This window comes from Ochotona princeps, chromosome 5 (genome assembly GCF_030435755.1).
Source record: "Ochotona princeps isolate mOchPri1 chromosome 5, mOchPri1.hap1, whole genome shotgun sequence".
NCBI lineage: Eukaryota > Metazoa > Chordata > Mammalia > Lagomorpha > Ochotonidae > Ochotona > Ochotona princeps.
The window spans coordinates 68,960,010-68,985,568 of record NC_080836.1 but is presented as its reverse complement, the minus strand read 5'-3'; the positions used below and the strand labels follow the sequence as shown (position 1 = coordinate 68,985,568).

Here is a 25,559-nt window from a genome sequence, read left to right as displayed (position 1 = left end):
CCCAATGTACAGAGAGAATATTGCTCACTAAGAGAGATCTCATCCTGGACAGAGATACCCAGACTGTGTCGCCTTTAACATGATCAACTTCTGTGGTTCCTCAAAAAGACTGTGACTTCTGCTTGAAAGCTGAATCCTGAAGATGCTAGCATCCAGAAGCTTTCAACTGACTACATATCTCGCAAATAAATGGAAATCTCTTTTCTTGAGTGAAATCTAGGCTATCTCCTCCCAAAGTTTCCATACTATATAAAAAGAGGAGGATGAGTTTAGGGGACACCAAAAACGGCACTTTAATTATTTGTATAGAGATACAGACATATACGTCATTGGTAGAAACAGAATACAAAGACGTTTTGATGCAATTACAGATGGTTCCTGCTAAACTTACTAAAGAAGGCTATGTCATGGCAAGGTCTGTTATCTCTGCTCAAGTTTGAGGAACATTTATATGGTTATTTTTTCATTTTTATAGCAAAACTGTTGATTGTAACATGTAATTTATCATTAAATCTGATCTGTTTTCATTTTACTGGTTGGTTTTACATAACACACAGTAGTTTTATATGAAGTGTAAGTTAGCTAAAACATTGAGAAAGATCTTTTGAGGACCCTTTGCTTGGACGTCCTCCCAAACAATCTGCAATGTACAGAATCAACAGGATTAAGTTGTCCATTTTCCTGATGCTAATCCGAAGTACCACTGAAATCTCCGGTATCCGTAGCAAAAGTTCTTATTCTTCATTGCTACCAAAATATGATAACTGAGATTAATTCTAATAAGTAGAAACACAAAGAAACTGGGCTTAAATATTTTTAATAGATTTTGTTCATGTTCAACCAAATCAGTGAAGAAATAACTCCCAATCCAAAAGGAAATAGCTATAGGTCCAATTGTATGTCAAAATTCCCCCCATGCGTTCCATTTCATCCTGAAGGATGCCTGCAATTGTCTGTTATCATAATCTTGCAGATTAAACTGGGTCTGGAAACTTTCAGTGATTGTGCAGAGTTGACTAGTACAGACCTAATCTGCTGTAAAACTGAGAGCCCCTCGACCCTATCACATACCAGTTATCACTCATGTGAGTGTGTCTAGGAACACATATACATTTGTCCGGGCATTCAGATACATATACATGTAGGAAGCCTTGCAAACAGAAAGTTAAATATCCACAGTAACTTCCATATATCCTCAGACTGTTATGCCATTGATGCTTCTCATTCCTGGCCTAATTACTGCTGTATCTAATGATTAAGAAGTAGAAGAAAGATATCCTTGGAAGGTTAGTAAGCCATCCAGAAAATTAGATTAGAGTGATCAAAATCGTAATGATTATTGTTTCGCATCATAACAGGTCACCTGAAAAGTTTGACAAAGAAAAATAAATTGGCATCATTGAATAATTATACTTGTAGTTTGCCACAGTGATTTTTCAGATGATCATCAGTTACGAATTCTTTTCATATCTAAAACCAGAGATTTTTTTATACATTACTCTACCATTATTATAATAATCAAAGCCCATTTATTTGATCATCATCATAATGGAGTACTTGAGGCATTTTCTTCATTGCTAATTGACAGTTGGTCAGTTAAGAGGAGCTTTTCACAAAATCTTCAATAACCCTAAGGGTTTGAATTAGCTTGTAATAAATGCCTGAGAAGCTCCTCTAAGATACTTAAGTGCATTTGCTAAATCTCTCAACTGCTATTTTCCACCTTCTGGTCAGGAAATGCCTTTGATCTGTCATTTGGTGCCTGTCTTGCCTGTATCTGTCTTAAGCACTATAACCCTACTCATCACTACAATGACACCTTATTATTTAGATGCTATTTTCTAGTGTCGAATTCTTTTTAAAAAAAGGAATCGAAATGCAAAGAATAATAAAAGGGTCAATCGAGGATTGCAGAAAGTAGTAGGTGCCCAGGAAGCTGAGCTGAGAGCCTGATGCCCACTCCCACCTTGTCCACACACTAGGCACTTGCTGTGCACTTTCCAGCTTGCTGGCTGCCCCTGTTCATCTGCATCTGACGTCGCCATCTGGGATCCTCAGCAGCATTACAGCTATATCTAGTCATGCAGAGTTCTTTCTTTTAATATCACTCTCCTCAACGTTTCCTACTATGGTGGTGGCATGGGGAAATGTTAGGGTTGTGAATTGGACTAGATAAACTTCTCTGATTTTAAAGGAAGGAGTGTAGTACACAATCTGGAGTATTCAAGCATGCTGAAAAATACACACCTACTATACTGTAATTTTCACAATGATACACATTTAATTCACCAATTTCCCCAATATGCCAGTTACATGTTCAGTAAATATTGACAGAACAAGAGACATGATGGAGAGATTGATCAGTATCCTTGAATTAAAATTCAAAAGCTGTTTTTATCTTTACAATGACATTTACAAGGACATTATATTCAAATATAGAGAGACAATACTTTATGAAGCACTACTCCCAAGTCTCTTGGAACTGATTCATTAGCTTAAAAATCTCTTGTTGCTAGCAGAAAGGGACCAAAGACAACTGAAAAGTGGTAAAAAAAAAAATGGAGGGATGGTGAAGGCTATTGCTTTCTCAAATATAGCAAAGCAATATAAAAATTGGAGCAAAGAAAGTTCATAAAGGTAAATATAGGCCCAAAAACATTTCATTTTTTAAAAGGCCTGATTCTTGCTCTTGACTCAAACAAAATTTGGAGATTTTATTTCTTCTTTTATTTAGGAAGTGTTTACTACCTACCACCTAAAATGCAATAAGTAATGTGTAAATGTTAGACCCCAAGACTAAAACCCAGACCAATACTTCCTTTCATTTTGATTTTCTTTTATTTTCTCTTTCTTTCTTGACTCACATAAAATTACAAAAACAAAACTATAAAGAATAAAACGCCACTGTTAGCATCTTTTTCACTGCTTGAATTAATCTGGAAAAGTTTGTAATTGAAAATTTTCCTTTTGCCAGCAGAAGCCTCCTCAGTTTGTGTTCTAGTATTTAAAATAAATATTATGCAATTATGGTGAAATACGTTAGTAGCAGGTGCAGAGCCTAAAGACTTTCATTTATTCAGATACCCATTTATCTCCAAAATATCAAAGTAATGGCATATCCCCAACTTGTCACTGCTTCTAGATATGAACACGTAATTAAATCTCTATATGCCTTCACTTTGCTTTAATCTCCAGTCTCAAACTGCCAGAGAGGCCTGTTCATGTTAGTTGGGAAAATAATTCTTCCAAAGGAAACTTTTAGCCACCAAAAATGAAGTATGTCCTATTGTAAGTAATGTGTGGCTCTAGGGTCCATGTTTAAACTCATACAGCTAAGTTTACAATAAGGTTTATACAGGGAAGAATATGTCCTTGCAAATGAAGCATTTCCACAAGGATGTACATACAGATAATTATACTATATATGTAGTATAATATATATAATATGTATATACTATATAATATATATTAGATGTTATATGTACATAAAATAAATCGTGTAAATAGATTGTATGTATGGCATTTATATGTGTATGCATATAATGAGACTGTACTCTAGGCCCTATCTTTAATCTCACAGGATGAGATCTGCATGCTAATCTAAACGCTAAGTACAAGTGTAATTCGCAGAGCCTTGGGCAGAGAAACTATGTTCAACCCCTTGATGTATGGTAGGAATGTCATATTAAATTAATTAAGAAATTTCTGTTGTGATTAACCAAGGGACAATGTATACAAAAATAATACAGTAAAGCCACATGTACATAATCACGGCAAGATGTTGTCATTACCTCAGGGAAAAATGAAGCTATCAGTCATACCATCTCTTATTTTACACAGATTAATAGACCCTAGACTAAAAATATTGAATTGGGCAGACTGATTCATGAAAACCATTGCATATGTGTTTGAATTATACACTTGCTAAAACAGCAAGAGCCACTCAAATTGCCTTCCTCTATGGAAATAGCCAGTATCCACTCTGGGCAACACAAATAATCATTGAATGATGTTGATTAGTTGAAATGCAGCTACTGCAACTGAGAAACTATGTTTTTCAATTTATGAAATGTAAGTCCATGCACATTTAAATAGCTGCACATGATTGTCAGCTACCATATTGAATAAAGCTTGTATTTTATAACTGAAATTTAAAATATTGATTTTAATCAAGAGCTCTAATCAGAAGTGGAACAACTGGGACCCGAACCAGCAACCATGTGGAATGCCAGCATTGCAACAATTTTACTTGCTACACCACAACACTGCCTCGGATTTAGATATCCTATGTGGTGAATAATTCCTTCAAGAAAGTAGAATAAAAGCTAAGTACATTTCTAACTTTCTCACCGATATCTCTTCCTCATCATATCAAGACTTTGGAGTGTGTAGTTTAAAAAACAGTCCTTGCTAAAATGAGTGGAACCTCCTGTGAACTTGCTAGTAACACCTTAAGACAGACTAATACTTTGGTTTAGATACACCCCACCAAGTGGCGTCTTAACTTTTCTACTGAAAGAAGGAGAAAGATTAGGTGTTTGAATATAAAAACAGGAGACTAGTGTAGACTCCCTCTCTCTTAGGTAGCCAACTATTTGATTCAGGTGATGAGTGATCTCCAACGAACCTCTTAGGTGTGAAACCAGCAGAAGTATGCTACCGGGCGATAAGAAAACTTCCGAACTATATAACTCTTTTATTACTGGTGGTATCATTAGTCTATAATAAGAACCATTTTTGTGCATGATGTTCCATCTGGAGAGCAATAAAAATAGAAAAAATTTACTGACTTAAACTCACTTTCACAAAGACTCCAAAATCACATGATATTTACCAAGAATATGTTAGAGTGCCTTATTTTTATTTTTGAAAGAGTAGTTAATGTATTATACATTGAAAAGTCCATTAATGTTTTGATTAGCCTTTGTTTCCCATATTTTCCTTAGAGACAAACCAACAATTGAGGATTGTTCTTAATTTGATCTCTAGAATAATCATAGATATAGATATTGTATCATTTAACAGATATACCAAACAAGTGAATAGGTTTTGAAATGTACATTTCTATGCACCAAGAATGTAACTGGCTTCTTAATTTTATTCGAGTTCTGAAACTGAATCTTATTTCTCCTCTACTGTTGACCCACTAACCATAGATAGTCTTGGGCTTTTAAATAAGAGATAAAGCCAAATAATTTGTCTTTTTAAAAATGCTCAAATCCTTCTTAGCTGTATTAAACTGATGTGAAAATTGCTTGTAAAAACATACACTCTATAAGCGACATTTCTGACTATTGTTTACCACCCACAGATTTCTCTCAATATGCAGTGTCATTCACTGTGGATACTTTATTGTTTATAGTATTCGCATCTTGCCCCAGGACTTTGCCATGGCAAGCTCATGTAAGGTAGAAGCTGTTCTTGGAACACATCCTCTCTATTTAGGAATTTCTCACATGAGCGTTTTCCCCACTTTCTTTTCTTCCTTCCTTTCTTTCTTTCTTTTGTTTGTTTTTGCACTATCCCGTCCAAACAAAAACAAATCATTACCGCAGTTTTCAGACCTTCCTAAGTAAAGCTAAGTTACATTGGTTTTTTTTTTTGGGGGGGGGGGTGTCTTTGTTTTTGTTTTTATTTAAAGACAAAGGAGCATGGCTAACAACCTATTTCTCAGAACTGCTTGTCAGGCAATATAGAAGCACAGAAGAAATCATTCTCTTGTCATGAAAAGATCATGCTTCCCACACGGAATGCTACTATCCAGGCAGACTACTTTGTGGAGCACCTGTTATTGTGTTGGTGGCAGGTACTTCTACATGGATGTGGTTTTCCTCAAACACAAATCTGTTGCAGTAAATTTATAACTAATCTCCCTATACTAGTGCATATTTTAAATCCCTTTTCACTCTTTCCTTTTCATTTAAAAATGCTGTCATTATTACTGCTTGTACACCTACATAATTCCCTAAGAACGGTGCTTCAGATACACAAAGAAATATCAATTGGTTATAAAGACAAAATTAGTTGCTACATGTCACTATTTCACAAAGCTTTAAGTATTTCATTTCATTAACATTTTCTTTGAATCACACCATGAATTTTTCAGGGGGAAAAATCTCCTATTCATCTTATCTAAGCTAAAAATACAAGTATGCATGAATAAATCTAAGCAGCGTTGGGGAAAATGAAAGCAACAGTACAGAGTGTTGTGTGGGTATGAATTTGGGCAGGAAGCAAAACGTGTTTCAGATAAGAAGAAAAAGTGTTTTTCCATTCAGGGGTAGGCAGAGTCAACCACAGCCTGACTTTACATTGCGGAGTTTAGTTTAAGGGCCTTAATAGCATGCATTTGAACAGAGAATTTATAATACTGGTGATTATTAGGAAATATTTCCTGTATGCTTTGTGAAAGTAAAATTGGCCTATTTAAGAATGCAAGAACTTACTGTGTTCTAGCACTTTTTTATTATCAATATTTCCCTAAAGGATCCAATAATTTCCTTCTGTCTTCTCCCCAACCAGAGTGCAACACCCATCCAAATATTACATGTTTGTTCTCTCCTCTCTCATATAAGCCAAGGAGAAAACTGCATTTTTTGTTTGTTTTTTACTTTACATTGCTGTTTTCAAACCATCATCACAGGAATCTAGAAATGTCACTCGCACTTTTGCTTATTCAAAGCCCATTCTTTTGCCTATACTACCCTATCCCCATTCCTAGGTATAGGGTGCTGAATTTCATCTCACTGCTATTTTCCTCAATGATTTAATTCTTGACTCATTGTCTGGTACTCTATCCCTGGGTAGCAAAGAGGAAGCTAGGTACTTGAGAACTGCTGTTGAAATACAGTATAACAAGTGCACCCGGCCTTGCAATGGATGACTCAAATCTCTTAGCCTCATTCATTCCTGAAAGTTTTCCGATTTTGTTAAGCTACACAACATTATGCAGTAGTAACAAACATCTCTCGAAACATAGTGACTTAAGAGAACCAAAGTGAATCTCTCATTCCTATTTTGTGTTCACAGCAGTTGCATGGGAATTCTGAGAGTCGCTGGCTGCCGGTGATAAGCACTCAGAGACCCACAGAAAGATGGAATGCGATTTTGATCCTTGACTCTAAAACACCCAGACCATCAAAACACCTTGTCAGTTCTCTCCCCAAATTACACGTCCTGTCTAACACTTGTTACTATCTCTCTGCCAGAGCACACTATGTATGCCCCCTTTCTTGCTGCTCATAGGCACCTTTAACATAGAAGGTCAAGAGTGCACATAAAATGTCTCCGATCTGCTAAAAAAAAAAAAAAAAAAAAAAAAAAAAAGCCCTAGCCTGTGTCACTTTCACTCGGCAACTCATCAGTCAGAATTAATTAGGTAACCAGTTCCACCACAGGAAATGTGGGAAACACAATCTCATTCTATGCCAAGGCATGTGAGGCATAGCTCTAGTAACTCAAGGTTTATCCTGTCTTCCTGCTTGACGCCATCCCCGTAGCTCCCCAGACTAATCAACGTCAGTTTGGTCATCTAGAAGCATGGTCACATCCTGTTGTTTAGCAGAGCTACTGGGATCCAAATATCTCAAGTTCTAAAATTCTCCTCTCTGACAGCTACCTGTTATCATCTCCCACATACTTTAGTAACATGAATACAGACGTGAGATGCATGACTTGCTCTTGAAGAACTCTTGGGTCAATGGGAGAATCAGAATAGTCATCTGAATTGTAGAATATAGTAACTAGGAACTAAAAACCCAATACAAGGAAGAAAAGAAAGGAGGCAGGGGCACATTTCTTCTGAATGGTGTGATGCTGAGTCATCCGTGAGAGTGACGATGAAAACAACACAGTCATAGCCAGAGCATGAGAGGATGCCCCAGATCTAGGGCTGAAGGTGTAGTGGAAGGCTGGGAACATAGCAGAAAAGACTAATTGCAGTGGTAAGGATTATATTTTGATCCTTAAAGCAAGAGGGAGACTTTGACCTAAAAAGGCTTCATCAGATTTGTATTTTCAAATGATAATTCAAATATGTTTACTAACCAGAATTGGCTGTTGTTAAATATTAGAAATATTTCACTGATTTTTTTTAACTTAGGCAACTGTAGATTATAAGACCAACAGTAATGTTCTGCAAAAATGTTTTTCATTATAATTTCATTATTAATTCCATTAAATTACCCCACAGCATTTCAGTAAAACAAATGCTTTGACCTTTTAAGATATTTTCTGCTTGGGCTTGTTAGATTTATTATGATGTTGCTATTCATTTACAAATCTGAACTGTATTTCATTCCTGAAAAATTCCACTCATATATTTTTCAACTTCCTTATTCTTAAAACAAACATTGGGCCCAGTGCGGTAGCTTAGCGGCTAAAGTTCTCACCTAAAATGCATCAGGATCCTGTATGGGTCATGCCGGTTCTAATTCCGGCAGCCCCACTTCTGATCCAGCTCCGTCCTTGTAGCCTGGGAAGGCAGTCGAGGATAGTTTTTTAAGTCCTTGGACCCCTTCACCCATTTGGGAGACCTGGGAGAAGTCCCTGGCTCCTGGATTTAGATCAACTCGGCTGTAGCTTCTGGTCATTTAGGAAGGGAACCAGTGGATGGAAGACCTCTCTGTCTCTGTATTGTTGCCTTTCAAAAAATAAATATTTTAGATAGATAGATCGATCGATCGATCAATCGATCTTAAAAAGAAAAGCCCTAAGATTTGGAAAATAGGCCTCATTATGAAATTATAAATAGAATATTACTAAATTTTTAAATGCATCTTTTTCCATGTATGTCTAGAGTGCCTTGGCAACTGAAAGGCAAAGAAAGCTTCTCTGAAACCCATGCTGTTGTTTCTAGATTTCTTTTTATAATTGCTCATTCTTTTCACTTTACAGTTTTAGATAAAGCTAAATGGAGTAAATACATGTATTAATTGCTTCAAAATCAGTTGCTCACCTGTTGCAATACTTCAGCTTTCTGGGAACATTTTGTGAGTTTTGTGTATATTTTTGTTTTCTATCTTCAGGAAACATGGGCATGCTTGCTTTCACACTTCAAATCCAGTATTTCCAATGTTCCTGACATTACACTTAAAAGAGAGGGAATTTTCCATCCTTTGATTCACTCCCAAAAATGGCTGCTATGGCCAGGCCAGGGCCAGGTAGAAGCCAAAAGCCTAGATCTCCCACAGGAGTGGCAGGGCCCAAGGACTTGTGCCATTCTCTGCTGCTTTCCTTAACATGTGAGCAAGGATCAGGAAGGAAGTGGAGTATACAGAACTGTCCTACCCATACTCTGATATGCAATGCTGGCAGTGCAAATGATGGCTTACCGCCAGACCTCAGTATTTCATTTTTGACAATCCATGCTCTATTTGCTTTCTTTTGTTTGTCAATTTTAAATATCGTCTGGGATGTGACTTTGTTAGTCTTGGGACCTACCTTCCTTATCCCCTGATCTGGGTAATCCAAGATGGAGCTTTGCCGAGGGTGTTCAGAAACTGCAGCAGGTGGACTATTTGAAACCCAAGTCAGTTATGAGCTGAAAGGGGAAATCACAGCATTTGCCAGATCCACCAACTACAGCCAATAACAGAAGTGAAATCAGAGAAAATTGTTGCCTCGGTGTGGGAACGCATGGGCTCAAAGCACATGTATAGCTATGTCTAGCAGAGAATGAAAACTAAGCCCACAAACACAGAATTCTGGCCCTGATATGCTTTTATGTGTTGGTTATTCTAATGCCAAAAAACTGAGAGGTGATCTTAAATAACAAAACTAGGCTGTAACATATGACTGGCAGTTCAAAAGGATTACTTCTGTAGCTGCCAATTTTGTGAAATGCTGTGGCCTCTTACAGATACTCTTTCACTGGCCTACACATTCTAAATAGGTCATGTATTTAAACAAGCTTTAATATTTATACTCCTCATCTTCAAGTTTCACTTGAATCTGAATATCATATTTAAATGAGTTGTTTTCTAACCGGAAAAGCCAACACGTAGAGGAGACAAGTGCATAACAAAAGGATGAAGCCCTCATTTTCTCCTCCATTCAGAAGGATGCTACCTTTGTTATAAGATCCAATGTGCTGATAGAAAGAGCTGGTGCTATGGGCGGTTTCTAGGACATCTGAGACTTCCCACCTTTTCGTTTGCTGGATTGTTTCTGTTTTGTTTGACCTGCTTCCCCTTCAGTCCGTTTTCTCTGCAATGTAAGAAATCAAATTTGGATATTTGAGTTAAAAACAAATTTCTCTGTCATATCCAAACTATTTTTATTTCTCCATTTTTGCTATCTCAGTTTGTGATTCTTATTTACCTACTCACAATGGAGATTTCAAATCCAGTATCATTCTAAAGTCCACAGAAAGAGCCAGAAGTTCCTGTTTGAAATGTTCAGCAATAAGCTCTTCTCACTAAGAATAACAGAATTGCTGTATTTTGTCTTCAACACTTTCTTAACAATAGCATCTTAGGGTGGCAGAGCAATTGAGAGGGTGCAAAGCACTTTCACACATCCCACTTTTGAGTCTTCATCACAGCTAGCTAAGAAGGGCAGGCATTTCGTTTTACCAGTAAAGAAATCTAAGTTTCAAGAAAGAATCTAGAAGGGCCAGCATGATAACCTAGTGGCTAAAATCCTTGTCTTGCACATGCCTAGATCTCATATGGGTTCAAGTTTGTATCCCACTGCTCCACTTCCTATCCAGTTCCCTGCTGTGGCCTGGAAAGCAGTGTAGCAGCCCAAATCCTAGACACCCTGCACCTGCCTGGGAAACCAGAAAGAAGTTCCTGGCTCCTGACTTCAGATCAGCTTAGCTCCAGCTGTAGCAGACACTTGGAGAGTGAACCAGTGGATGGAAGATTTCTCTCTGTCTCTGTTTCTCTCTGTGAATCTGACTTTTCAATAAAAATACATACATATTTTTAGGTTTTTTCTTCTATTTTATTTTTGATTTTATGATGTAATTCCATAGGCTCTGAGATTTCCCTTGCCTCATTCCCAAACTCCTTCCAATCCCCACTGGTTTCCCCTATATTATTACAATACTATAGTCTTTCATAAATAATCAAGTCCATTATTCTGCTATTTAAGTATATCCAGACATTGTGGGTGCAGACAATGACATACAGTCCAGCATTCTATTGTCAAGATATATCCAACAGCTTCATTGGGAGTCCATCTTTGATTTGGAAGTAGAGATGCATACTACATTGTATCTTCACATCTGACTATGATAGTCTATTTATACTGCCCTAAGTGAAAAACCATAAAACAAAATCAACAACAGGAATAAAGCTAAACAAAAATTACATGCTATGGAGTTAAATAATATGCTACTGAATAACCAATGTGTCAATGAAGAAATTAAAAAGAAAACAAAATGCTTTCATGGAGAAAATGATGCTCTTGTATGATCTATGGGTCAGTGTGCAAGTTAATAAGAGAAAAGAAACTATTTTTAAGAAATGAAAATAAAACAGTATCAAAATCAGTAAACAAAGGAAGGAAGGAAGGAAGGAAGAATCTGGAAAGGCCAAATCTAGCACTTGTAGTACCCGGATTGATTTTCCAAATGCCTTTACAGTACTTTCTCTCTCTGTTTTAAAGTGGTACGATCAGATTTTTATTTCAGCAAGATTAATGAAAGAAGCATTTAAGAGAGGCAACTTTAGAAGTAAGAAGTTAGCTGGATAGAAAATTACTTCGCCGTTTAGACAAGTTACCATGACTATTAAACTAATACTAGTTGTGATGGAATGAGAAACATTCAGTACATTCGTGTGACATATAAGGTATTACAGCATTACATTCTTTTTTTATTGTTTCATCCCTTTACCTGTTGACCTCCTCGAATAGAATAGAGACATAAATGCTGGCAAAGCAGATCAACCTCGTCTTTCCTGTTGAGTGGAGCCTCCTGACTGTGTACGTGTGAACTATCCATCCCTTGTTCTACAATAGACATGTCTCTGCTTCTATCTAAGGCCAACCGCTACACCTGTGTCTAAACTTGGTTCCTTTAGAGGACTTTGCTTCTCTTGCACCTCCCCTCTTCCCTGCTTACATTAATTCCATTATGCTCTGTCATTTCCCTCAGCAACACTCAGTCCCCATTAAGTTCCTGCCTGGTGGCCCCACATATTCAAGAAACTAATGCAATAATATCCATTCTCCTCACCAGAAATCTGTGCAGAAATATTGCCTTCATTGACTATTTACACTAAGTAACTTCTGAGTCATTTCTAGTCCTCTGTAACTGAGATTTGTTATCCACCATGCTATACAGAGCCAAGCTGATGTTCATAACTTATCAGTAAAACAAATTCTCATCTTTCAGGCATTCAATCATAAACAACTTAAAAAGCATTTATGTGAATGGTTTTGAAAGAGTCCTATGAACAGAATTATTTGAATTATAGTGATAAAACTAAATTTGTTTTGATTATTCGAATTGCCATATATCTAATATGAATCAATTTCACAGTCTAGCATAGCACATATTCTAAATGGATTCGCTATACGTGGTGCCAATTTTGGTCCTTCCTTCCTGACTTCATTCTCTCTTCTTTATAAAATCACCTTCAGTTTCAAGTCAAACAGTCCTAAATGAAATCATTTAGGCTTAATTGATGAGAATAGAAATGTGCCTCAGCATAGTAGCTCTGTGTTAATTTCTTAAATTATTTTCCTTGTTATGCAGAAGATAAATTAAATGTGATTTCTGAAGATACTTTGTCAAGCTTCAGCAAGCTATCTTAATTATAAAAAATTAGATTTTATATAATGATCTTGTCTTTTGAGTTTTTAGTATGAAATCACATTTGTTCAGTCATAATCTTGGCTCTTGGGCTTTCTTTTCATAACATTTTTAAGCCATTGTAAGTACTCTTTAAGCCTTCCTTTACCTTTTGACATTTAAATCAATAAAAATTTAAAAATTACTATTGGTGGTGTACTTTTAATTACAGAGAAGTACTATATAATAGATTTGTTCCTTATCATGAATACATGTTGCTACATTAATAATTATATATATGACATATATATATATGAGACATATATATATATATGACATTAATCTGTTGGCCTAGCAAACACAAACCAAAATGCCAATTCTCTTATTTTAGTGTTTCAATAATGTGTAACAGTATAACTATTATCCATATAGCAAGTATCTTCACTATGATATGTTAAAAAGGAAATGTTTTCCTCTGATTAATTTTCTTTAAAGTCATCTTGAGGTTTCTAGGGACAAGCTGGAAAATGTTAAAGATAAGACGAGTATGGTACAAAAACAACAGCTTACAATTGTCTGGGCCTCTAGGAACTGTCAACAGCTTCCATCATTTAAATACAGCTTAAATATGGGAGAAGCATATGAGAGGAAAACTGGCATATAAAATGTAAGTGACAAGTTGTACAAATTAAAGAATGCAGTGCAAAGTTTGATTTTAAAATGTCTGTTCCCTCTTTAAGTGGAATATGTTCTTTACTGGGAGATAAACAAACTCTCAGTTCTGCTTTTTTGGTGATAATTGGATAGTAATTTATGCTAGATATTCAAAAACAAAAGCTGTTTGTGATTTCATAAACTGATTTGATTTACAACAAATCCCATAGATGCTATTAATGCTTTACCTCTGTATATGTACCAGAATTAGTCTTCCTACCCATTTAAAAAAAAACTGGTTGATATTGACTGAAAATAAAAGAAAATTGTAGCCTCAATTTTTAAAAAGTTCAGAATAGGGTTTGAATTAAATTTATGTAAAATTTGATCAGCTTTATACCAGTGTAAATGCATATATAAAAAGTATCAAAGTAGCACATTTTAAATTTAGAGAGCTCATTCTATCTCTGATATATCCTGATAGTTTTAGAGACTATTTGCTTCAAACTTGATACATCTGTAGGGGTCTGTTTATGACTCTACTATGCTTAATGTTGAAACAAGTACTATCCTAATTTAAATGGAATATTTTATATGTTGATCTATATATAAACCTACATGGAATAAAAATTGAGAACAACACATAGACTTAGAAAGTGTGATTTGGAGAGAAAACAATATAAGAAACACATCTTAAATATTACAGAACATATGTTGGCAGAAAAGAAATTCTGAAATGCTTGAAGACAGGTTTGTAGAAAATCAAAAACAGATATGTGTGGAAAATAAAATGACCAAGTCTGAAACATGGAAAATGATGTGATAAGATTTGTTTCCTTGAAAGCTTAGAATCAGACAGGAAACGGTCAGCGTGGATGCATTTATACCTCACTGGGTGGGACACAAAGATTAGTTACTCCTCACTAGGGTATTGAAGATTTCTCTGCACACCCCTCCTAAAACTGTTCTGCACCTAAACTGTTGACATACGTCTTGTTAGAGTTATAGAGTTAGACTACCCGAAAAACAGTCAGGTTCAGCAAAATCATGCTTCAACGCTATAAACTGCTAAATACTACAATGAAAATAGACACGAGCCCGGCGGCGTGGCCTAGCGGCTCAAGTCCTCGCCTTGAACGCCCTGGGATCCCATATGGGCGCCGGTTCTAATCCCAGCTGCTCCACTTCCCATCCAACTCCCTGCTTGTGGCCTGGGAAAGCAGTCGAGGACGGCCCAAAGCCTTGGGACCCTGCACCCACGTGGGAGACCTGGAAGAGGTTCCAGGTTCCTGGCTTCGGATCGGCGCGCACCGGCCATTGTGGTTCACTTGGGGAGTGAAACATCGAATGGAAGATCTTCCTCTCTGTCTCTCCTCCTCTCTGTATATCTGACTTTGTAATAATAAATAAATAAATCTTAAAAAAAAAGAGAGAAAAGAAAATAGACACGAGACAGCTGAATAGTAATCTATAGCCATTTTAAGGTGTATAGAACCGGTTGTATTTAAACTAATAATTGAAATGTCAATGAAGAATTCACAAGATGTGGTAAAGAACTTGCATTTTTTTAACATATTGGTTACTCAATACCATGTCAATTAATTCCATAACGTTATAAATCGTTGCTGATGTTATGTCAGGGCTTTTAATTGACCGGGATGATACTCTGCCAGCTCTACCTTCAGACCAGAGCAGTTCTCCCCAAGAAACCGTTGAACTTATCTGGACAATAAGATGCTGGACTTTGTGCTTGGTAAATGCTTGCAATGAAAGAATCTCAACTGAATTTGAACTTTGGTAATGCAATAAGGTGGAGGAATCCACCATGAGGGGAGGGTTTGGGGAGGGGTGGGGAGAATCCCAGTGCCTATAAAACTGTGTCACATAATGCAATGCAATCAATAAAAAGAAAAAAAAACAAGATTTTTTCCTTGGAATCTTAATGTTAAAACTTGTTTCATTACTTAGCTTTTATTAGGTAAAGCTGTACTTACAGCTTGATAAACCTGAAAGGCTTACAGCATCCATTCCATATTTCTTCTCCTGTATCTGTTCTGAACTACATACTTAGTCGTTCTGCAACTGGTTGACTGAAAGCCTGTACTCTGGAATGTGTTCTTAATATACAGAAGGAAAGAGCAAGAAAGTCAAAGTCCTTATAACAGCTCTTGTTTGACAGCTATTTCCAGAAATTTTATTCAATTCCATCTACATTTCAGTGACAAAGCCATGTCACAAGGCCACATGTTATATTTTTGAACTGCAAGTCAAAAGGCTGTGTGAAATATATAAAACCTGTTATCAGAATAGGAGGTAAAATAATACAATGGATCTAATCCCAATAATGTTTTCCCAAAGAAAGTGGTACTGTGCTCAAATCTTGAAAAATTATGGTCCAAACTCATCAGAAATTAAAACCTCAGGCAGTTACTGACAGAGTGTTCATTAGTGCTAAAATCTATGGATATTAACAGGAAAAATAAGATGAATGTTGAAAGTAAAAATGGCTTTTGAAATATACTTATTGAAATATACTTATGGCTTTGAAATATACGTATAGCTTTACTACATATATAGAAATCAAATATATGATAGTGAGAATACAAGGGCTGGTTTATAATCAAACTTATCAGTAACTATGATAAATACACCTCAAGTACAAATGTCTTCAGGCTTAATAAAGAGCAAGTTCTAACTCTATATCCTTGACGAGAAATTATTTTATCTACAAGGAAACAAAGAATTGAGCATAAAAATATGAAGCAGTAAGCAAAAGAAAACTGGCAAGGAACTATGACTTTCAGAAAAAGTAGGCCAACCTGGTGGCATAGCACACTAATTCTCTATTAGCATTACCAGCATCCCAAATGGGTGTTGGTTGTAGTCATGACTGCTCCACTTCCTGTCCAGCTCCTTGCTTATGGCTTGAGAATACAGTCAAGGCTCAAGTCCTTGGGATCCTGCTCCCACATAGGAGAGTCAGAGAAAACATCAGGTTGCTGTCTTCAGATTGCCCTAGTTCCAGCCATTGTGGCCATTTGGGCAGTGAATGAACGGACTGAACATCTCTGTCTCTCCCCCTATAAATCTTCCTTTCGGAAAAAAACAGAATTAATGACTAACAGTGTTGTCATTCAAGAAAGGCATTTCATACAGATGAAAGATCGCTATTCCAGTAATGTTAGACTACTTACGTTTGTACATCTAAATAGGTGAAAATAACTAATAGAAAGAGCTAGAAGCAAACTTATCATCACCGATATAAATTTTAACATTCTTTTCTCAGTAGTTGATAAAACAATTAAGCAAAGCACCAGTGCAGTTACAGATGATTTGAAAAACACTACCCATCATTTAAGCTAATTAAGACTGATTTAAAAAAAAGTTTCCTCCATAAACACAAGCCAACAACATCTAAGGTACACATCAAATATTCAAAAAAGTAGACCATATGCTAGGACACAGATACATTTCAAATAACTGTAATCAAACAGTAATTTCTCTAATCTTGATAAATTACTGAACTTAACAAGTAAAAACAAACAAAAATAATACCTGAATGTAAGATAACATTTGTAGGTGTCTGAGACTAAAGAAAAAGTATAGAAGAATGTTTTCACAACATTTCAGTAGAATACATCTTAGAAGTGTTATGAAAGTTTAAAAATTAAAGTTTTCTTTAGCCTACTTAGTATAAAAACTTCTGTTCATTGAAAATAGCACCATCAGGAAAATAGATAGAAAAAAGACTGCAACACATATTCAGCTGTCAAAAGACTTGTATCCAAAATATTCTAAAAAATTTCTGCAGCAGGAAAATGAAAGTCAAAAATGCCATCAAAGTGGTAAGTTTAATCTTAAGATTCAGTAATTTTCCTGCCAGGTAAATGTCCAAGAGAAAGTCTTAGCTGCACGAAAAATCTTCTATAAGACTTATTTATAGCAGCTGTATTTCTGAATAGCCAGTGTAATTTCCAGATAATTACTGGTAATGACTCACATGTCCTTCTAAAAGAGAATAGATAGCTAAGCTATCATTCAGCGAAGTAGTAAGCAACGAAAAGATACAAAGTACTGGTATGTGCAACCACCTGAGTTAATCTCAAGCTCTAGTACTCTGAGGAAAGGAGGGTTAACTCAAAAGTTAGATACTGCATGACTCCTTTGATATTTTAGATAGCCTAAATAACTAAAAACAATACCTAAGAAGCCGTTGAACTTGACTGGACAATAAGATGCTGGACCCTATGTTTGGTATACGCTTGCAATGGGGGAATCTCAACTGAACTTGAGCTGTGGTTATGCAACTAGGTGGAGGAATCCACCATGGTGGGAGGGTTTGGGGAGGGGTGGGGAGAACCCAAGTATCTATGTAATTGTGTCACATAATACAATGTAATTACTGAAGTTAAATAATAAATAATTAAAAAAAAAATCCTTGGGATTAGAGATCAGACAGGGTGAAGTTAGGCGAGGGAGGAGTACAAGAAAATGTTTTGAAAGGAAAGAGTTTTTCCATGTGTCTTGGTATGTGTTTTCAAAATTGGTTGAAAGGCATACCTAGAATCTGAGTATTTCACTGAGTGTCAATTTTTAACTCAATTCTTGACAAAATGAATAATATTGAATAATCATGTTTTGATCATTGTATAAGGAGTTCTTTAAAAATTAATTGGGATTCTATATCATGAAAACAATTGCTAATTTCCAAAAAAGAAGAACTTACACCACTATAAATTGTTTTTAAATTCCATTTCCACCGCGTTTTTGAAGTTCCTTCGCATTTCACTGTCTCCAGAAGCAATGACACAGGTTATGAGCATCATCAGTGGCACAGGAGGCATGTGGTCAGTTAGGCAGACGACCAAGCTGGGTCCAGGACAGGAAAGATCTGCCCCGGGCCATAACAAAGTGGTGATGAAGACACTTAGGAAAACGTCAGAGTAAAGCTATTTCACAATGTGGCAGTCCAACCGTACCGATCAGCTCCTCCATCTGAATCTCAGTTAAAGTGGCAGTTTTATAACAACACAGCATATCAACTTCAATGTTCTTTCAGTAGCTCAATCTCCCTCACCCACCAAATTTTCTTCAATCATTTGCCAAAACTTTCATGTTTCTATAAAATAAAGGGAACTAATTCTTCTACTTTACAACTCAAAGGGTTTAAAATGCAAGTGCATGAGACAACACTTTGAAGTAAATGGATTTTATTTGTTTGTGATTATTAGTGCAAATAATTAAGTACTGATCATTCCTGTGTCTGTTAATATTAAAAGGAAGTGAGAAACCTGTAATAGTAAACACTTTTAATGAACGTGTAAGATACGCTATAACAGACATTTCCAAGCTTTTGCAACTGTGACATTTAAAAAGAATTGCAATTTATATTTCATACCTGTATGAATATATATACGTAAATATGTATGTAAAAGTAAAACAGTGTTATAAAACAAAACCCACATTGATTGATAAGAAACACCCCATGTTTTCTAATCTAGTGTAGTCTGCTTTATGTTTGCAACAGTGTTGGTCATGATGGACTGATTTCCCTACCATCAAACTGTGGACTGTAGTTTGAAAAGGCACAGGGCTATCCTTTCTCCACAGAATAGGATCCATGGATCACTACCAACAGCATCTGGTGGCCTGTGAGAAACGCAGAACCCGAGGCCACACACTGAGTCAGAATCTGAATTTCAGCAAAGCCTCCAGCTGTTGCTGTGTCCTTCCAGTATAAAAGATGCGATACTAGAGAGTGGATGGGGTGGGGGTGCCTGAAACACGCCACGGCCTCTGGGGATGGCTGAGAGCTGAGATTCCTAAGAATGGTTTGCTTTTTTATATTTTCCTATACAAGCCCCAAACTCCATCTACTATGCAATATCTTCCAGAATATTACATGTCATTTATATTTAATAAACAAACAAATCTGTCACAGCTTCTGAACTCAATGCTGTTTAAAAATCATCTCGTCTATATGATTAAATACAAGTTGTACTCTGATTTTGTTGTTTGAGACAAAGGTGAAAGCTTGTTTCAATAATATAGAAAGATTTTCCTTTCATTGTTACTTCATATGAAGGCATTTTATTCCCAGAATATATTTTTAAAAATTTACTTTTCTTTTTTAATGGAAAGATTTACAGAGAGAAGGGGGGACAGAGAGAAAGATCTTCAATCTGTTGATTCACTTCCCAACTGGCCAGGAACCAGGAGCTTCTTCCAGGTCTCCCACGTGGGTACAGAGTCCCAAGGCTTTGGGCCGTCCTCGACTGCTTTCCCAGGCCACAAGCAGGGAGCTGGAGGGAAATGGAGCAGCTGGGATGCGAACTGGCATCCCTATGGGATCGTGGCGCATTCAAGGCGAGGAATTTAGCCATTAGCTTGTTGTGTCAGGCCCTCCCAGAATGTCTTTTCAATGTTTTTTACTTCTCCTTACAGGAAAATTTCCAACATCTCCATTCTATAGCCCTTTTATTAAAAAAAAAAAAAAAAAAAAAAAAGGAATGAGTTTTGGCTAGAAATAGGCTTAGTTCTACTGAGTTAGCAAAATAACCCCTAGATGACTTACAGAAGTTCTAGCAGGGATCTTGGTTGCTGAAGTAAATGGTGCTGCCTCTCAGTGACTATCACTGTTCATTAAGGAGCTGCCCATGGTGCTGGCGTGCTTCCTGAGTGATGGGTGGCTTCAGCCTGGAAGCTCCTCATCTGGCTAACACTAAAAGGCTTTCTCCCATTAGCAGCATCTGTGTTGCATTAATAATAAGAAAGTAATGGGGAGACCGACCTCCGCTGTTCAGTCTCCCCTGAGGTCAGACCCCAGCTCTCCTCTTATTCCCCTGGTCTGCTGTAATGGTGTTGCTGGTGTTAAAGTAATAGAGTGGATAATAAGATAAGTGCTGTCTATTTTATCACAGTATAAAAATTTCGTTTTTATCTTTATGTTTTGGATGGGGCAGAAGAGAGAAAAAAGCTTTTTGTTTTAGCTCCAAGTTGAAAATTATGCCATCAATACTTTTGTAATTACCCTTGACCTGTGTAATTCATAACTTTATTTAATGTAAGCAAAGATGTTCAAGAAGTAGGAAAATGGGTTTAAGGAATAATAAATCCTTCTATCCTTCCCAGAATTCTCTACAGATAGACAATTCTCCTGGAGATGTCTTCCTGTCCTTTTCTTTTTAATTTTTTGGGGGAGGGTCATTCAAATACAAAGTAGTAAGTTAAAAAAAATAAGGAATAAAAACCTTTTCCTTTGTAAATATTAAGCATTATCTTGTTAGATAAAGAAAAATATGAGAAAATATGCAAAGACACATACAGTTGAATCTGATAGGTCAGGAGTTATGCTGGCAAATTATTTCTTTCTAAAAAATGCTTTGTTGAGATTCAAGAAGGCAGGAAGTGATGCTGTGCTGAATCACTTATGTTCCCTCTTGTTGACTGTCAGTGCTGTTTACAGAAACACAATGTTAAAGGATCCTCTGCGTCTGAACTTCTGTCATTAAGCCGAAGCTCTGCTCATGAGTCAGATTATCTTATGGGTCATTGCCTTTGTACAATATTTTTATTTTCATATAAAGCTACTTTCTCTTTCAACTTTTTGTGTTTCAATTAGGTAAACAGTAATCCATCACCTTTAAAGCATTATTTCTTGTGTTACAGTTTTATTTTTGTGAAGTTAATTTTATAACGAGGTTGCATACTATCATGTTTTGTCCCAGCAGATTGGTTGGGGGAGGGACCAACATCTGTAACTAACTCTCAAACAGGAAATCCCTGCAGTTAGAACTGTGCAGAATTTCTGTTAGAGTCAAGAAACTATAATAAGAACTGACTGAAAGTTGTTTTTTTAAAAACTAACAATCAGTGTATTTTATTTGTAAGCAGTTAATAATTTGAGGGGTAAATCAGGGCAGGCTGTCTATCTGAAATTTTAAACTAAACATGAAAAATTTGTTTGAGTGAAAAAATATATAATTTAGAAATAAAAAAATGCCAAGTACTTCTTTTCATAAAATAGGATCTGGAAATTTTCCTTTAGGGAAGTAACAATTTAAATTATTATTGCTTTAAGACTATGTTTATATTATTGGTATTGAAAAGGCAGATCTGCAGAGAGAAGAGACAAAAGGATCTTCCATTTGCTGGTTTGGTTGCAACAGCAGGGGCTGAGCCTGTCAGAAGGCAGGAGCTTCTTCCGGGTCTCCCACATGGATGCAGGATCCCAAGGCTTTGGGCCATCCTCAATTACTTTCCCAGGCCACAAGCAGGGAGCTGGAGGGAAAGTGAAGCAAGTGGGACACAAACCAGCCTCCAAATGGGATCCCAGTACTTACAGAGAGAGGATTTAACAAATATTGCTATTGTGCCACTCTATTGTTTTTAATCAAATTACTCTTTCATATGGTACAGTTATTAGGTGATCAATTTGGATAAGCTCAGTAAACCGTATCACTTGTTGCCTTACTTTGTTTGTAAAAAGAAATGGGGCTATTGTTGGTGCAACAGATATGACACTATTTGGGATGCCTTTATTCTACATTGGAGTATTTCAATTCAAGTCCCAGCTCCAAATTCCAGGCTGATTTCCAGCTACTACACACCCTGGAAGGCAACAGGTGATGGCTCAGATAGCTGGATTCTTCTCACCTATACAGGAGACGTGCACTGAGGTTCTGGCTCCTGGCTTCAGCATGGCCCACTCAGAAATACTGTGGTCATTTGAAGAGTGAATTAAAGATTGTGAGTGTGTCCCTTTCAAATACATACATAAATACATTCTAATAAATATAAGTAATTTTTTTAATGCAGAAGTGTTCACTACCTACAAATGAACTGCACTTTTTTTGCTTGAGATGTCATTAAGATGGTGGAAGAAGTGTGAACTACAACCTTGTGAAACTCCACCAATAAGAAGTAGGTTCAGGGCCCGGCAGCGTGGCCTAGCAGCTAACGTCCTCACCTTGAATGCCCCGGGATCCCATATGGGCACTGGTTCTAATCCCGGCTGCTCCACTTCCCATCCAGCTCCCTGCTTGTGGCCTGGGGAAGCAGTCGAGGACGGCCCAAAGCTTTGGGACCCTGCACCCACGTGGGAGACCTGGAAGAGGTTCCAGATTCCCAGCATCGGATTGGCGTGCACCGGCCCGTTGCGGCTCACTTGGGGAGTGAAACATCGAATGGAAGATCTTCCCCTCTGTCTCTCCTCCTCTCTGTATATCCGGCTTTCCAATAATAATAAAATCTTTAAAAAAAAAAAAAAAAGAAGCAGGTTCATCGGGAAGATTAGCTTGAGATAGAACTGTCTTAGAGCTTTAGTTATGATGCACACTAGGCTGATTCCTTCTGTTCTGTCTTGTCTTATCCTACAGTGCATGAAGGCTCTGGAGAAACCAGTCAGAAGGAAACATCCACCTGTGATATTTGCCAGTTTGGTGCGGAATGTGATGAAGATGCTGAAGACGTCTGGTAAGATGATATTTTATTCTTTTAAACAAAGCAGTTACCATGATTTAAATAAATCATGATGACATTTTTATTTCATCAACCATTCTTCACAAGATGAAGTTGTCAGTGCTACTATTTTCTCACAGGTTCTCAATAGGTGAAGAGAGTGAGAGCTTCCAATAACAACAAGGAATTTTGGAAGTAGGACTCAGAGGTAGGACAGTTAGGGAACTACCCGGGGCACTACTAGCCTCCAACAATCTCTTAGTGTTGAGATACAGAAAGAGGAATTGTAGTTTCTGGAATTTTTCTTAAGAAGCATCACTAAGAAATGCAAGATGCTTACTGCCTGTGTTCAGGAGTAACAACAGACTGCAAGCTGGGTGGCTTATTAGCAATGGAATTTATTTCTCCTCATTCCAGAAAATGGAAAGTCCAAAATCAAGGCTTCAGAAATTCCAGTGTCTGCTATGAGTTGCTTGGGTTTTGTCAATAGCATTCTTCTCACTGCAGCTTCACACGGCGGAAAGGGCAATGGATCGCTCAAGCATCCAACCCCATTCATGAGGAGTCAGCCAGGAGAACCATCATTATCAAACGTCCCTTTCACCCACAATACCTTGGGTCTCAAGAATTCAAAATATGAGTTTGAGGAATATGTGTGCATCCATGCAGAAATGAATGGGACAAAACAGTTGAGCAACCACCAATCTCTGGGACATTCTTAAAGTTCTGCTTCCCTCTTTCTCCAAAGTACTACTCGGTTCTTCCTATAAAGATGTTAAACAATGAGTGAATAATTTTGCTGTAGAATGGTTGCTAAAATTTCAACTGGCTAGGTTATCCACATACGTTGATCCTACTTCATAACATAATGTGAACAATAGTTCAGAGTGAGGTTTGTTTCTTAGGATAGTAAAAGCATTTAGAACACAGTTACTCTTCCATCTCCTCTCCTGCTTCTCCTTCTGCTCCCTCTTTCTCTTTCATTTCCCCCTTCTCTCCTACTTCCTCTCTCTCTTCTCTTCAATGCACACTTCACACATTTCAAGTAAACATCTTTAGCTTCCCTTTTCTTCAATATATCTGGAACAATTAGCAATCATTTTAATCTAAGTTTTGTACAAAGGGGGGACTTATCTAAAAGAAATGAAGGCTATATATATATATATATATATATATATATATATATAGAGAGAGAGAGAGAGAGAGAGAGAGAGAGAGAGAGTCTTATTTGGTAGGACTCAAATTGCAAGTAAAATGTGTTTTTAAGAAGACAGATTCTACCTGGACAAACTGAGGCTCCTAGAATAAATTGAGTACTCTAAGGAGAACGTTGCTATTAAATATCCAGATAAAATAGCCATCATTGATAAAGGTGGATATCACTAGGGTGTCCATGTCTGTCAAACACCTCTAGCCACCAATGGACTCCAGCTCAGACCCTAGTGAGAATCCAAACCCGGGTTTGATCACTTTGAGATGAATGGATGTATGCTTTCTTAAAAATGTCCTGGGCATTCCAGTGTCTGATGACTGTACTGCTCCCACATTTTGAACAAATTACTTTGGATATTTAAACCACTCTAACTCTTTAGTTCTACCCCATACTTCATAAATCCAAATTTCAAAAAAGTAAGGCTTAAAATATTACTTTTCTAAAATTCTCATATGGTTATGGAAACATTATTCTAAAAAAGATGACTGGGCACAAAGATTATTTCTCCAAAAGATGTATTTATGTATTTTGTTAGTGTCAGAATTACAGAGAGAAAGAGATCTTCCATCCACTGATTCGACTCTCCATATGACCACAACAAGGGCAGGGGCCCAAATACTTGATCCATCTTTGACTGCTTTGCTGAGCCATTAACGTGGAGCTGGATCCAAACTGGAGCATCTGGTACTCCCTCAGTGCCCATATGGGATGCTGGCATCACAGGTGGAGACTTTACCTGCCACCCCACAGTGCTGGCCCATGTCACAACAAATATTTGCATCTAATTCAACGTTATCCTTCAAGCTGTCAATAACTACTTTTAAATCCTTCGCATTGGTACCTAATTAAAAATAAATTTCATTTCCATAATTTCTCATATTTGTAACATTCATCATTTAAGTAATATAGTTTCATTTTCCAACTGCAGTAATTCAAGACATTGGATTATACTGTCAGCTTAAAGTTTTCTGTCATATGTTTTGTCTATTTGTATGCAGTTTGTCTCAGTTATCTTAAAAATAACTTCAGGAGATAGATTCCATTGTTATTTCATGTTACAAAGAATAATTTTAAAAAGTTTTAATGGGAGGGTCAAGATAAAATAAGAAGTAGAAGTAACTCAAAGATATTTTAGCATGACCATTTAACCAAAGATGCAATTAAAATAGCACTCTTCCCTGATACATTTGGATAATGAGATGGCCAGATTGCAGGCAGATTATATGTAGTGAACCTCAAGTCCTACAGGGTTAAAGCTCATGACTAGGGAGAAGTTTGCAGCAGACAGAGGGAAAAGAGCCAAGCAAGCAGAGTGTTGCTCGGAGTAACCTCATAGAAATTAGACCCATGGTGTGAAGGCAACATGAGCATAAACGGGTAAGACCAGTGGCATCAGAAAGTTCAGCAGCTAGCCTTAGGGCCTAACCTTGGCCACTGGAGTTCAGAAAAATATGTTCAGTTACAAAAGGGTGGAAAGAAGGTAAAGTCAAA

General features: G+C 36.9%; 1 protein-coding gene across 2 annotated transcripts in view; it reads left to right on the top strand.

Moving 5' to 3' along the window:
* TMEFF2 (transmembrane protein with EGF like and two follistatin like domains 2) overlaps positions 1–25,559 on the top strand; it is a 255,318-nt gene that overhangs the window by 114,296 nt on the left and 115,463 nt on the right. For both annotated transcript variants that reach the window (XM_058664238.1, XM_058664239.1), the window contains exon 5: positions 22,774–22,870. In XM_058664238.1, the coding sequence (XP_058520221.1) occupies positions 22,774–22,870 (97 nt within the window). The remainder of the gene's footprint in view (positions 1–22,773; positions 22,871–25,559) is intronic.